At 39.4% G+C, this 14,330-nt stretch overlaps 1 protein-coding gene across 2 annotated transcripts; it reads left to right on the plus strand.

Annotated features, from left to right (window-relative positions):
* The first annotated feature begins 40 nt into the window (after positions 1–40).
* Positions 41–4,547, plus strand: LOC124408001. 2 transcript variants are annotated; one of them, XM_046884642.1, is made up of 5 exons: positions 41–58; positions 1,785–1,875; positions 2,905–3,100; positions 3,205–3,349; positions 4,081–4,547. In XM_046884642.1, exons 2-5 carry the CDS (start codon positions 1,787–1,789, stop codon positions 4,476–4,478), a joined length of 828 nt encoding a protein of 275 aa, XP_046740598.1. In that variant the 5' UTR covers positions 41–58; positions 1,785–1,786; the 3' UTR covers positions 4,479–4,547. The 2 variants fall into 2 exon arrangements, with proteins under 2 accessions (XP_046740598.1, XP_046740597.1); XM_046884641.1 differs by lacking the exon at positions 41–58 and adding an exon at positions 1,241–1,334.
* Positions 4,548–14,330: the final 9,783 nt, after the last annotated feature.

Genomic DNA, 14,330 nt, shown 5'->3' on the forward strand with positions numbered 1-14,330 from the left:
TACGTTTACAACCCTGACAGACAAAAGACAAGCTCCCAAATCTTTCTCACCTGCGCTGGTAAGAGCTACCACTCACTATAATGAGGTCTAACAAAACCTGTCCCAAACTCCTGCAAACTTCAGTTTATCTAGGTTTTCGAGTATCCCCACCTTCTACGCAACGCTTTTATTATTGCCGTTCAGAATTGATGACAGAGACATTTCTACACCATAATTTTCATGGTAAAATTGCGAAGAGCAGCGTTGTAATAATTATTTCGACGTTAGTCAGTTGCGTATGATTGTTTCCCCGTAATTACCTGCTACTAGTGAAATTACATTGTCTTCCAGAACTTGAAAGTGCGGCAGTGTGACAGTATCATGTTCAGTGAGCATTCTCGAACTCGTTCTTTAGAACCAACTCTCGCCCCTCAATCATTAGCCGGTAATCCGAGAGATTTATAGATATTTTATCTTAAGACGGCCTTGGAGAAACCCATCTTGATATTTAAAATAAACAGATATCTATTTGAGTTCATTCCAATTCCACTCACCACCAAGAGTGTGCTTCAATAAGTAGTCTACTGACTTTTTGATTATAAAAACTAAAAATGTAAGTGGGGTTCGACTTAAATGAAAATCTTTATATGATTTATATAATATTTTCTTCGAAAATTGTAGCCAATAAACTGGATGTAGAAAAGTATGATGTAGTTGGTATACATTTCTCATATATAAATGGTGAGAGTAACAGAAGAATAATTGATGAAAATGGTCAACAATACGAGTAAGAACGTTGAATGTCATTCCCGTCTCGCTGTTTCGCACAGATGATGATGGCCTCAGTGGTGAAATCTTAAATTACACTAACTCGTAATGACATTGCGAAGGAAGAATTGTTTCTGGTAGCGCATACAAGTTTGGTAGAGGCAAAATAATTTGAAGAGAGTTGGAAAAATCACGCCTGCTACACACGATAAACCGTAGTTAGTTAAGCCTGGACATCGTAATGCCAACAGAACCTCGAGAAGAGTGTTTCCCGTCACGGTGTAGCGCATCGCACTGCCAACGAAAGCGAAACTCAGCGACCAATTATCCTCGTGTTCATCATTGTCTTTGTCATTCTCCACTGAAGTCCACTTGTTTTAAACTGTTGAATTCACTTTTATTCCTGGTGACGCGAAAGGCCGAACGAACGCTGGGAGAATTGAAATTACGGGTATATATACCAAGACTTGGCGAATGCAATTCTCAGTCAAAATCTCGAGCCTATCCGCAACATTCAAATACTGCAAGGCTGTAGGTGCAAGTTTTGCTCTTACAATTGGGAACAAAGATTCTTCCTCACAATACTGGTAATTGGACGGAATGCAGCCGATACATTTTTAAATAATATTTCTCTTATTGGAAATCTTTAAAAGTCAGATTGTTTCTTAACTACCCAAAAAATGGATGAAGTTTCTTGAAAGGGTGAGGGTCTTCTAGGGTGTGGGTTGATATTTCGAATAATTTCATTGACAAAATGACGAAGTTTACATTTGTTAATTGCGTAACATTTTGCTAAGAAATTCAGACGATTTTTCAGAGAAACTTTTGCAGATTATAACCATTCGGAGTTTTTACTCTTGGGACTGAAGTACTGGACATAATGTTGAATTAAAGATTTAATCATTCGGAAGTCGACCCGCACTCATTGCTTCATCGTTTGACGGATAATTTCTTTATCTACGTGTAAACAGTACAAAAACAGGAACAAAAATTTTTTTTAACATACTTATCTTTTGTTATAATCGAACTTCTTTCAGCAATGTGGTTGACGTCCTGCGGCAGTTGTTCGCTAGGAATCTTACTGTGTGCAGCAGTAATTGAATGCATTCCAAAATTTGAATCTGGCGGGTAAGTTCTGCATGTATAAACGCATTGACTCATCAAAATTGCTCCAATACCGTGAAAGGAAGAAGTTTTCTCGCAGAAGCCTTTAGACATTTTACTTTAGATCCGAAGTTCAATGATTCCGCATTCCGCATATCGTAATTTAGCTTCAGTTGTTTTGATCTTGCAGTACTTCATGCTCAGTGCCACAGAATATTCCGGACCATCTAGTTGAATTTAATGTATAAGACATTTTAGGATATTTCAACCAAAGTGAATTTTGTTTAGAATTTTTTTTTTGATACCATTTTTTCCAAAAAACCAAATGTGTTACTCTGAACATTAGCATAAAATTATTCTGATATTAGAAGTTACGTAGTTGTAAATTATGGAGTTAGTCGGCTGGAAGTGACGTTGGACACCTCTATCAATTCAAACAAGTAAAGAATAAGAGAGAAAATTTCTGCGCTTGTTTATACTTGTTTATACTTGCCAGAATGCTTATTCTGTACCCTGGTCACCTCGGGACTGCAGTTACAGAATAAGCACCCGCATAAATTTCCGACCGGATTTTAGATTGAAATTAAAAATGATAGACCGATTTGTATCATTACTCTGACCAAATGATGAAATGAATTATCATTTCCTCTAACCAAGTCGAGACAATTTGTTTTCAGTCTAACAGATTTCCGTAAATTTTTGTTTAATTTGAAATAATATTTCTACCCATCTTTATTTAACTTGAATAAATCGGTTTTTTGTTTTGAAAATACCATTTATTAACCATATACATTCCAACAAAATATTTCTTTCGAGGACAATACACTTCATTAAATCTAACATATTTTTTTTCAATCAAATATATTCATATATGTATATCAGCTATGGGTAGTCCACCTAGGCAACAGCTGCACCTTGACGCAAAATATGATTTCTGGGATATTACGAATCAATTTAATGATAGTTAGTATTATCAGAAAAAGAAGCAGGTTGTTGAGTGTTTGGCTTGAGAACAGAAATAAGTGCATAAGTAATATTTTCTTGAATTTCCAGAGGATTCGTACCCAGTTCGGGAGGTTTCATGAGCAAAGTCGACAAAATGGATGACCAGGTAGCGATGTCGTCTGAAACTCGGAGTGTCGACGCATCAGCTGAAACCTCGAAACGTTCAATAGCTGAGGAGAATGACGTGTCTGATCGCAATCAAGAGCCACGTTTTGGTTTCACTAGTGTTGGCACGACGGGCACGGTACGTTGTCCGAATATTGGGTTTCCGCAGAAAAGGACTCTAGAAATAAAATCAGACAAATTTTTTTAAATACTAATTCAAAAATTGGCTTATACCTGTGACAGGGGTACGGAGGAATCTCAAATTACGCACCCGCCAAGCTAGACTTGGGAGGAATACTTCTTGGCGCCATAATCGGCGTTGGGACCATACTGGTAATTCCTAAGCTGCTGTACGTCTTTTCTGGATCATACGGTGCTTACGCAAGAAGTAAGTAGGTCTTCATCTGTGTTATCTTACTTTTAACTTTGAGAATTGCGAAATTTGTTATGACAACATTGATGTATCATTGAAAGTCACCAGACCTCATCACATATTGCTCCCTTTATGCGTTCACGGAATATGAGGGAGAGAGGGAGAGAGGGAGAGAGGGAGAGAGGGAGAGAGGGAGAGAGGGAGAGAGGGAGAGAGGGAGAGAGGGAGAGAGGGAGAGAGGGAGAGAGGGAGAGAGGGAGAGAGGGAGAGAGGGAGAGAGGGAGAGAGGGAGAGAGGGAGAGAGGGAGAGAGGGAGAGAGGGAGAGGGGGAGAGACGGAAAGAGGGAGAGAGAGAGAGAGAGAGAGAGAGAGACGCTGCCTTCTCGCCATTGCAGAAGGTCGAGCTTGGCCGGAAATACCCAAGTGCCTCTCACGCATGATGTGCTAACGCGATAAGCCAACTGCCTCAAGATAAAATATAGCAACAGAACATAGTATTCAGTATCCTGAATTGGTTAAACTATTCGAAAAACGCTGAGCATAATATTTGTCATCGAATTTTCGGAGCGCGTCTTTAAATTGTACCGTTCCTAATTCAACGTATTTAGGTTAAAATACCTTTTTTCCGACGTAGGTACGAGCGTTGACAAATCTTGTTTGTGTTAAGAGACCCGTGATTTCGTGGCAGTTTTCCCATCATTATTTGACAAAAACGACTTTTATAAATGGCTGTGCATGCTTTTCAGGCGATGAGGGAGGCATAACTCAGACGATGGCACGTCTCGACGATGCGCTGGCGCGTTACGGGGTCGACACGACTTCCTGCATGCAAAGGGCTGTCTGCACTTATACCAAACAGGCTACCACGGCGTTACGAGATCACGCAGGGCATCAGAGTATCGAAGAAGTCTCTCCCTTGGATAGGGCGATCGATGCTGTCGTGACGAATCAAGTTTTTCAAACTGCGATGGAAGGCACGGCTGTACAGGATGCTATTCAAACCGGAAAGGAAGGTCAGGATTGTCCGCGAGTCTATTCACACTGCGGTCTTTCTTTGGAGGCACTGTTCGCCTTATTCACCACGATGATGACGTCTGCCTCCCCATCAACTGTCCGTACTCCCATGTCGACGCCGCTTTTGTAGTAATGAAAATATTAACCGCCATAAGTGGCACAGAATAATTAGGCAAGAGCTTAGGGCCAGCAGTTTGTCGAAAAGATCTCATAATAGAATCGGGCCTCAAATGGGGTCGTTGCATATATCGGAAATAATTTTTCTGATTCAATTTAAGTCAGTTTAGTTTAACATTTTAGATATTCACACAATTTTATGGTTTTTCAAAATTTTCATTTGGACATCAGAAACAATGCAGTTTTCAAGTAGTTACCGCCATGAAATTTCGGTATAACCGTGGATTGACTGTCGCATCGTGACCTGATCACACCAATGATACCAAATTGGAGGTTAGATGTGAGGCGTATGGGTTTTAGAATTATTGTACTATGGCTGAAGCAGAATAATACAGAGGGGCGAACAGAGATCTACTGTTCTCTACTTCGATTGACTGCCACGCGACTCATAGTCAAGGCCAACTTGAGTTTTTATTGAGAAAACAAATATCCTCACCTTTTTTTATTTTTAAAATGAAAAACAGGAAAGTGCATGATGTTCCCAACCTGCTTTTAAAGTTAGAAGATGGCGTAGTTGAGAAGAAAAATGTTTCAAATCACCTAACGACCCCATTAGCTTTCCAGCTTGCTTAATCCTAGTATCGTAAAATCGTGTTTGCGATTTGTTTAATCCCATACAACATAATCACACCTCCAAAAATTTTATGGAACATTGCCAGTTATTTGCGAGTGCCTTAATTTGTTGTTTATTTAGATATTGTCTGAATGTATCAGACGTGTGTCTCATCCCGATTTTAAAACATCTCCAAGCCAGTCCTACATTTGATGCCACAGCATAAGAAACCATTGGTGATAATATCTGATATGCTTCTGTAACTTATCGATACATTATAATCCCGAAATATATAATTAGCTCATGCAAGTTTTAGTACTCATTATTTACCTAAAACTGTCGTTTGAAACTATGGTTCTCAACTTTTAACTAGCAGACGCATTCTTACGATTAAACGTAATACAGGTGTGGTATTTAAACTGTTATAAGGTAATATTTTACGAACCTATTGAGCTATTCAATTTAAATTTAGTTTGAAGAGGGGGAGATGTGATGAGCATATCTTTTAAAATAATTGCCTCCTAAAAATGTCAAAATAACTGAAATATCTTCAAATTGTGGGTGTCTTTGGTGGTCACTTGTGAGGAGGATTGGTTGGATCGTTGAATAGGCTATTGGTTGTTGGAGATTGTTTATTAATACAGGTTACGAATCGCAACTCGGGCGTCGTTCACTCTCGAGCGTTGTCGGATCTCGTGCGTCGTTCGCTCTCGAGCGTTGTCGGAAGACTACTCTCTAAGTTTGTCGCTTCCACGCTCGTTGCAGTGAGTGGAGAGTTCTTTTTACAATTATGATTTCTTATTGGCTAACTTAAACTAAAACTCCCCCTGGCGAGGGGAAGGTTAATTACGGAAAAACCCAGACTAGGTTGACCGTCAGGTTCGCCTAGCCATGCGTTTGCAATTTGCATTTGGCGACCAGATGTTTTATGGCCGGGTCGAGGGAAAAATCCGAAGGGTTTTCCGAACCAAAAAAAATCTGGCGCGCAAATGTGAGAGCTCGCTTCATAGCTTACCTGGTCGCTACACAGTCAATATCATATTCTTAGTTTTCCTTATATTTTAGCACAGATTGCAACAAACAAGATCTGGAACTCAATGTGATTTATTCAAGCTTATGCGGGCGCAACATACAACAGCTGCACTGGTTTCACTCGTATTCAGCTACGAATAAATAAATATAGAAATTTAATTTCTCTCTGCGCACGCAAGAATGCATTCGCATTCATTGTCGGCATTTTTTGTGGTGTAGACTATGCTCTATGACTGCCCACCGCGTATTGGCGTATCTTGTATTGCTCCACAATAGCGATCTAGGCAAAAACATCTGAAATGTAAAAAAATCTGCCAAATTATCGAAACCTCTTCGCAACAAAAATACAAAAACATTTGGGTGTTGCCAGTTTCTGTCGTGAAATTAGGAAAAAATCGTAACCTCTAGGACTCTCACAAGTAGGTATACGTCGTGAAGTCAAACCTCGCTGTTTCGTGTAGTGATATCGAAACATCATTCTAATGGTAAGATCGACGTACTTGGCGGGTACATTCAATTTATATTTTTTTATTGAAATGGTTATACTTGTATGTGTCGTACGTGATCCTGTGTAACAATGTCGTCTCTAAAATCGACATTTATCGTCAAATAAATCAACTATATTTGTTTCGAACACAATCAATTTTGCATTAGAATAATTAGTTGCTAAGAGCTTGTTCAATGTTAGTAACATATCGAATTTGAAATGTTTTTTTCTGTTACCTGCAGCTTGGATTTATATTTTAAAGAATTGAGGACTTGATGAGATTGAGCCAATCAATCAGTTAGCTTCGAACAAATTATCTTATTATCAGTTTTGAATTGGACAAATGCATTTCACTATTCTTCTGTTGTATCGATTACCTTTGATTACAGTCCGAATATTGTTGGGCGCGAATGTACATGTAAGTGAATGTACACGAAAGTGAGTAAAAATCGAAATATTTTACAGCAAACAAGTAACGACAAGACATTGCACGAATCAAAAGATTTATTGCCACGTAAAGAATTCAAGCATTCTGTTTCATGAAGCATCGAGTTTCTGTTCCGTGTGATTCAATAAATACTATTCCACGCTGTGAGTATATGTACAATTTATATGATCCAAGTTATTATTTCACGTTAATAATTATATTCGATAACGAGGACGAAGATGAAGAAGAAGACAAAGCGCAAAATGGACAGCCTACAGATATAGAGCGCGACGCCGACAATTCCAAACGGGAAGACCAAGATTTTGGCAGCAGATCATATATTACTCATCTGGATACGCCCGACAGTTTTCGTATCAAACACCGATGACTACAAACGACCTGGTGGCCACTGGGCTTTTATGGCTGTTGGGTTTCTCGTGGGAGTTTCTTAATATATTGTATTCTGACGTCAAAAGAAACAATCGTATGGCCAGATTGCGATATGAGGCACCCCTACGTCAAAGCGATCGCGGCACCCATTGGAAATTTAAATTCGTAGAAAAGTTTTTTACATATTGAGTAATTATTTGGAATGTTTAGAATGCTAGTTATATGAATCGAATGTTCTGACTTCCAAAGAATCCAATCATTCGAAAATTCATCACCTTATATGAATACTAATCCAAGGTGACGACAGATCCGGGAATACTCAGGTAATTTCGTTTATTGGTAAAAGTCAGGAGAAAGTCAGGGAATTATGATCATCATTGGTTCAAGTGGAAAAATGTACATACTTTTTTATAAATTGATTCATACTTCAATCGTGCTTCATAAATTTAGCTAAGTTCGCTTTACTAAATGGTATTGTGCAATCCCTCGCCATCTGATTTCTTGACTAAATGAAAATATTCACGTATGAGTTACCACAAATGCATGTGTTTGTGTGTGACAAATTTTGCATAGACCTAGAATTTCTAGAGACCTGTGTTTTTAAATCTTCACGATCATATAGACAGTGAGCTTTGCAACAATTGAAAATGATCCTAATGGTTACCATGGCAACCAGTATAAATTTAGACAACAGTTTGTCGCGATATATCTTTGTAACATTATAACCTCAAAAGTTTTGACCGTCGTTGGTGGCAGTAATAAAATTATACCTAGATACTCTACAATCAGGATCGCCTACAATGTGTAAACCAGGCAAAAAACCAAATGGAGCTAAGGATAAAAATCATGCGAGAGAAAAATCAAAGCGAGAGCAAAAAGTTATCTCCGCAACGCCGAAATTAGATATTTTAAATTCCTTGGTCAAAAAAGGTATACACACATTATCTTTATTAAATCCCGTACCATATAGATTGTACCTGATATTAAAAAATTTCGACATTTAGATTCAACCTTTGCTGGCATGCTTTTGTAATCTAGGTAGAATTTTCTGTTTCACGAAATGTTTTCAATTTCAATTACGTTCGAATACATTTTTGATATTGAGACATTTTAATTGAATATAAGCAGACTAGCTAGTGGTGAGGGGAACGTGGGCGCGTAGATGAGATAGTATTTGAAGACAATCAACTGATTGTAGATCTAATAACCAGCATATTTATTGACAAAGCCTGCACGGTACGGCAGAAGGCGGATAGACAAAAATTATTTACAACGGCAAGCGGTCTTATTGCTGGCGGTATGCTTCGATATAATTCAATGAAAGCAAAATAAATTGTAACAAAATAAATAGCAAAAATGTAATACAATATTATCCGGTGCAAGAAACAAAAAAACGCAAGCGAGCGGCAAGACTAATGCTGCTAGCAATTCAAATTCAGAAGCAGTTCGCATACAATTCTAGAGAATTCGATGACAATACAAAAGGGTACGAGTGACGGATACACCGTCACGTCGCTTGACGTTAGTGTTCACGCTCCGCAACGACAGCACAGGTGCGCACACACTCACACACAGATTCTTTCTTTCGCAACCAGTGCGCGGCAGGGAAGCTGCATGGCACTGAGTACTTCTACGAGCTATTCCTTGACATAAAAACGGCAGAAGCCACAGAACGGCAAAACCAGAGTATTTAGTCTTATTCTTAATCGGCAATATCAAATAATATACAAGAACAATATATCAGCTTACCTGCCACAAGGCTCGCGGGTTCTCACACCAAAATGGGCGACCGGAGCCGACTGGCAACCTGTTGCGGACTCAAAAATGGCCTGAGGCGGGTGAAAAGCTACAAACTAGCGAGGTTCGCGCTAGTGTCAGCCTACCTTTTACGAAGAGCAGCTCAGGGTTTCCCGAAACGGCAACTAGGTGTCACAGACAATCAGCGGGGTGGCAGTTAGCCGGCAGATATCAGAAGTACAGAACGAAAGTTTACGATACAACTATATCCAAAGAGCACAAACGACGTTTCGCGTAACGTAGCGCAAGGGAGGGTGAGGCGGCCGCGCGCTTCGGTGATCGCGGCCCTGCTGTGACGCTACGGTGGTGGTGACGAGGGCTGTTCAGGTGTCACGGTGTGTAGGGAGCCTAGGCAGTCGGTCTTTTCGCCGCGCTGTGCTGCGTTTGATGAGGGCGGCAGATTCACTTCCAGATTCTCTTTCTCTCAGCGTCGGAGTACCCAAGGGGAGGCTGAGTCTGGTGTGATTGACGCCGGGTGGCGAGGCCGAACTTGTACAGAACTTAGGTGGAGGCAACAGCGCGACTTCTGGGTCCAGAGCTTCGGAATCCACCCCTGTCGTCAGGGTACCCCTCCGGTTTCCCGCGTCGGCAGCGCAGAGGATGGACAGTGAGCGTCATCGGCAGGGTCGGCAGCAGCGACGGCAACCTCAGAGAATATATGTTAAACATAGGTAAATCTAACAGTTGTACGAATATTTAATAAACATCTAGAGATGTTCAAAAGTCTATGACTGAGCCTTTTACTGTGTGTTGTATAGTCATGGGTGTTCCTAAATTCCTTTTCCTTGTACTAACGTTAATGGCTGATGCCACGCTTTGTAATAAAACATTCTATCATCTGAAAATATCTGGTCCATCCTTTCCATAAGACCACATAACTCTAACAGGTTATCGGTCCAGTTTTTTATTTTCATACCCCTTTATTACTTTTGAAAATGACTGATGCGGACGGAGCGAATGGCGGCATATCTGTACTACCGGGTATTGGAAAACTGGAAGGGCGAGATAACTTCAACGATTGGAAATTTGCAATGAAAATGTTTCTCATTCGAGAAAATCTGTGGTCGTGTATAATTGGTTATCCTGAAGGAGACACCACAGCTCCAGGGATCAGGGAGCGCAAGGACATGAAAGCGATTGCAAACATTTGCCTCATGGTCAAGCCGACTGCTTATGCTCGCGTCAGGTTTGCAACAACAGCAAAAAAAGGCTGAAATAATTTGGAGTAGGCGCATGAAGACAAAGGTATGACGAGATGTATCGGACTGCTGAGATCATTCTGCTCTACTAAGTTAGAAAACTTCGACTCGATGGAGGGCTACGTCAGTGGGGTGTTATCAATTGCTCAGAAACTTGAAGCAATGACTAAATCCATAGATGACGAACTGATTGGTGCCATGCTGTTACAAGGTCTACCTGCTGAATTTGATCCCATGGTGATGGTTCTCGAGGGTAGCGGAACAAAATTAACGAGCGACTTTATAAAATGCAAGTTAATGCAAGATAACAAATGGGTTAAGGAACCTGCTGGTGATTCTACGCTTATGGCTAAAGGCAAGCCTGTCAACAAAGCAAAGAAGAAGAAACCTACCTGCTGGACTTGTGGAAAAAAGGGTCACGCGAGAAACCAATGTCCTACTTTGAAGACATCTTGCGGCGGGTCAGAGACTACATCAAACAATAAAGACACGTCAAAGCCAAGGGACCGGGCACTGCTGACAGCGTTAGGATTGACAACTAACTCGAGTGACTGGTATATAGATTCCGGAGTCACGGCCCATATGTCATCGAGAAAAGACTGGTTAGTCAAGTACCAAAGCAACTTAAATTCTGGACTTGAGGTAACTGTAGCTAACATTGAAAAGATATACACTCAAGGTATTGGAGACGTAAATGTAAGTCTTCAAATTGAATCGAATGTAAAGTCTATTTCGAATGTTTTGTACGTTCCCAAACTTAATGCCAATTTGCTATCAGTTAGTAAACTTGTTAGTAATGGTTTTGTAGTTGTATTCGATAAGAAAGGCTGTAAATTAGTTGATGAAGATGATTGTGGTATAAAAGGAGACGTTTTAGCAACGGCCTCAACACGTAATGGTACTTATCGGCTTGATGTAAAACATGAGGAGGCAAAAGTCAGTCTGTTAAGTGATCAGGATTTATGGCATCTGAATTTAAGAAGCATGAAACTTCTTAAAAACTCTTTAGCCACAGGCATTGAATATGAAGAGGCCCAAATTGAGAAACCCTGTGTTGCTTGCCTCGACGGAAAACAACGAAGACAACCGTTTCCGAAGAAAGGAGGCACAAGAGCCAAGGAAATTCTGGAACTGGTGCATTCGAATCTTTGTGGGCCGATTCCAATAAAATCATGGAGCGGAGCAAGGTACATGATGACACTAACAGATGATCACTCTTGTCTACTTTATTAAATCAAAGACTGAAATCAAGGACTGTTTCACGAACTTCAAAGTGATGGTAGAAACAGAAACTGTATGGAAGTTGAAAAAAATTAGATCAGACAATGGTACCGAATATGTGAACGCTGATTTTCAGTCATATCTAAAGACGGAGGGAATACAACACCAACTCACTGTTCCATACACACCGGAAGAAAACGGAGTAGCCGAGCGAGTCAACAGGACTATTCTAGAAAAAGTCAGGTGTATGATGTCGACTGCGAGATGCGACAAACGCATGTGGGCAGAAGCAGCAAACACCGCAGTTTTTCTAATGAATAGATCACCTCATAAATCTGTTGAAGGAGCTACCCCCGAAGAAATATGGACAGGTGAGAAAGTAGCATTGGACGACCTAAAAGTTTTTGGATGTGATGCGTACATGCACATACCGAAAGAAAAGAGAGATAAGCTCGACAAAAAAAAAACAGAGAAACTAATATTCGTTGGCTATTGTTATGAAACAAAAGACTACAGATTGTTTGATCCAAAGAACCCAAAGAAAATAACCAAAGTTCGAGATGTGGAATTTGATGAAAGAACAATTCAAGTGGACAGAACAGAAGACGTAAAAACCAGAACCAAAACAGAAGAATATGAGTTGTTACCTGTATGAAAATTCTGATGTTGAAATTCAAGAAAATATGTCTTGAGGTCGATTCTGAAAATGAAAACGACGTCGAAATTGTCCAGGATCAACCAGTTCTGCAAGAAAGACCACATAACTCTAACAATATTTAGGGGGCAACAAAGGGCATTAGAACTAGTACAAAAAGCTTAAAATTAACGCGGGTTGTCATTCTGTGCGGAACGGCAGGATGTCCCTTGCTCTTTGAGAGCTATTCGCGGCCGTCTGGGAGTGGAGGTGCGGGTCGGTGACGGGCTGGAAACTATAAGTTAGGATTGTTGTTGCAGTACAAAAAAAAAATACAGAGACAACTGTACTCTTCAGAGAAGTGTAACTACGCACAAGTTATAATCGACCTTTTCCCAAAACTACGAAGCCCTGTCGGAATTCATGGTTATGTAAGTCCTCCGTAACAAGCAAACCCTTGATACTCTGAATATGCGGACCAATACTCTCATTGAATAATGTGTACCTCTGGAAAATGTACTTATGAAAATGTCAATTTATTTCTCCAGGAACAGTACTATGATCCGATCAACAAAACTGGATATCTGTCAACGCGATTATGCAATGCTCTACGGACCTCCATTAAAGCTTCTTTAAAGAAAAAACAAGCACATATTCCTGAAAAAAGAGTTGAAAAAGTACTCGAAACTGAAGCAGTAAAATATGCTATCTATTTTCTACAAAATGCAGTTCCTCATGAACAAAAAGATCTGATAATACAAAAGACAAAGAAAACTTTTGATGTAAGAAGACAAAACTAGATGAATGAAAAATTTTTCTCCCATTTTCCCCGATTTAAAGATGTTCTGGGGCTGGTAATTTTCCATTCACTAAGATGATAGACAGAGATTTTTCATTGTGCTTTACATAAAAATTTTTTGTTTTATTTTGTTTTCCCAGATCGATATTGAATTTGGAATGCTCTTTCCACAACTTTCTGATGTTTTCATTCGATTATATCCAGATGATGCAAATGCGATTTTAACTCTATATTCAAAAGAAGGTCGGAACAAAGGCGTATTAGATTTGTATACAGTTGTGATTCAGTTTCCACGTTTTATTTTTTTTTTAATTATCTTTAAATGATTCCTTGTTCATCTTTGAAATATATTCGGTTTAGTCTGGGATCGAATGACAAATTTATAACTAGGGAGTAAGAACGGCAATCACAAAATCGGTGCGTTCTACTTTTCTTTGAATAACTTGCCTATGCGTATAAATTCGAATTTGGATAACATCCATTTACTAGCACTCTGTTATAATATCGATATCAAACAATTTGGAATCAATCCTGTCTTAGATGTCATCGTAAAAGACATTCGAATTTTAGAAACGTGCGGTATTTTCGTTGAGGGCATGAATACTCATATTCGAGGTACTGTTGCATTTATGAGTCATGATAACTTGGGTGCTGCGCTTCTATTTCACAGTCTATAACACAGTCATTTCAATCCAATTATTATTGTAGATTTCGTGCAATGAATAAACAGCAGGCAGCATATGCATCCACTTCAGAAGCCTCATTGTTACGTTCCAAGTTTAATGTTAAATTTGAAAAAAATTAACAAACCAACCAGTAGTGGAATCAATTTCTCTGCAGATATCATAAATAAAAGTAGTTTGAACGACTTACATAGTTTTTATTTATGGGAAAATCACAGCGTGGATCTTGTGCACGATATTTCACATGGGGTCAGCCAACCCAAAGTAAGGAGTTTCTTTGAAGAGTTTAGACAAGTTTAAATACCTTCCCTTATCAGATTTGAACCAGCGGATTGCTGCATTTGATTACAGCTTATCAAATATGGAAAACAAACCAAATTCAGTCAGTTTTACTACGAGCTGAATTGGCCAAACAGCTGCACAAACTCATTGTTTAATGATTTTCTTACCTTTAATAATTGAAGATATAATTAGAATAAATGTTGAAGTTTATGCAAAGTGGAAGGTGATTCTATTGTTAATTAAAATTTTTTAAAATAACATCAACCCCAAAAATAGATCATCAGATTATAAACTATCTCAG

Source organism: Diprion similis, chromosome 7 (genome assembly GCF_021155765.1).
Source record: "Diprion similis isolate iyDipSimi1 chromosome 7, iyDipSimi1.1, whole genome shotgun sequence".
Lineage (NCBI taxonomy): Eukaryota > Metazoa > Arthropoda > Insecta > Hymenoptera > Diprionidae > Diprion > Diprion similis.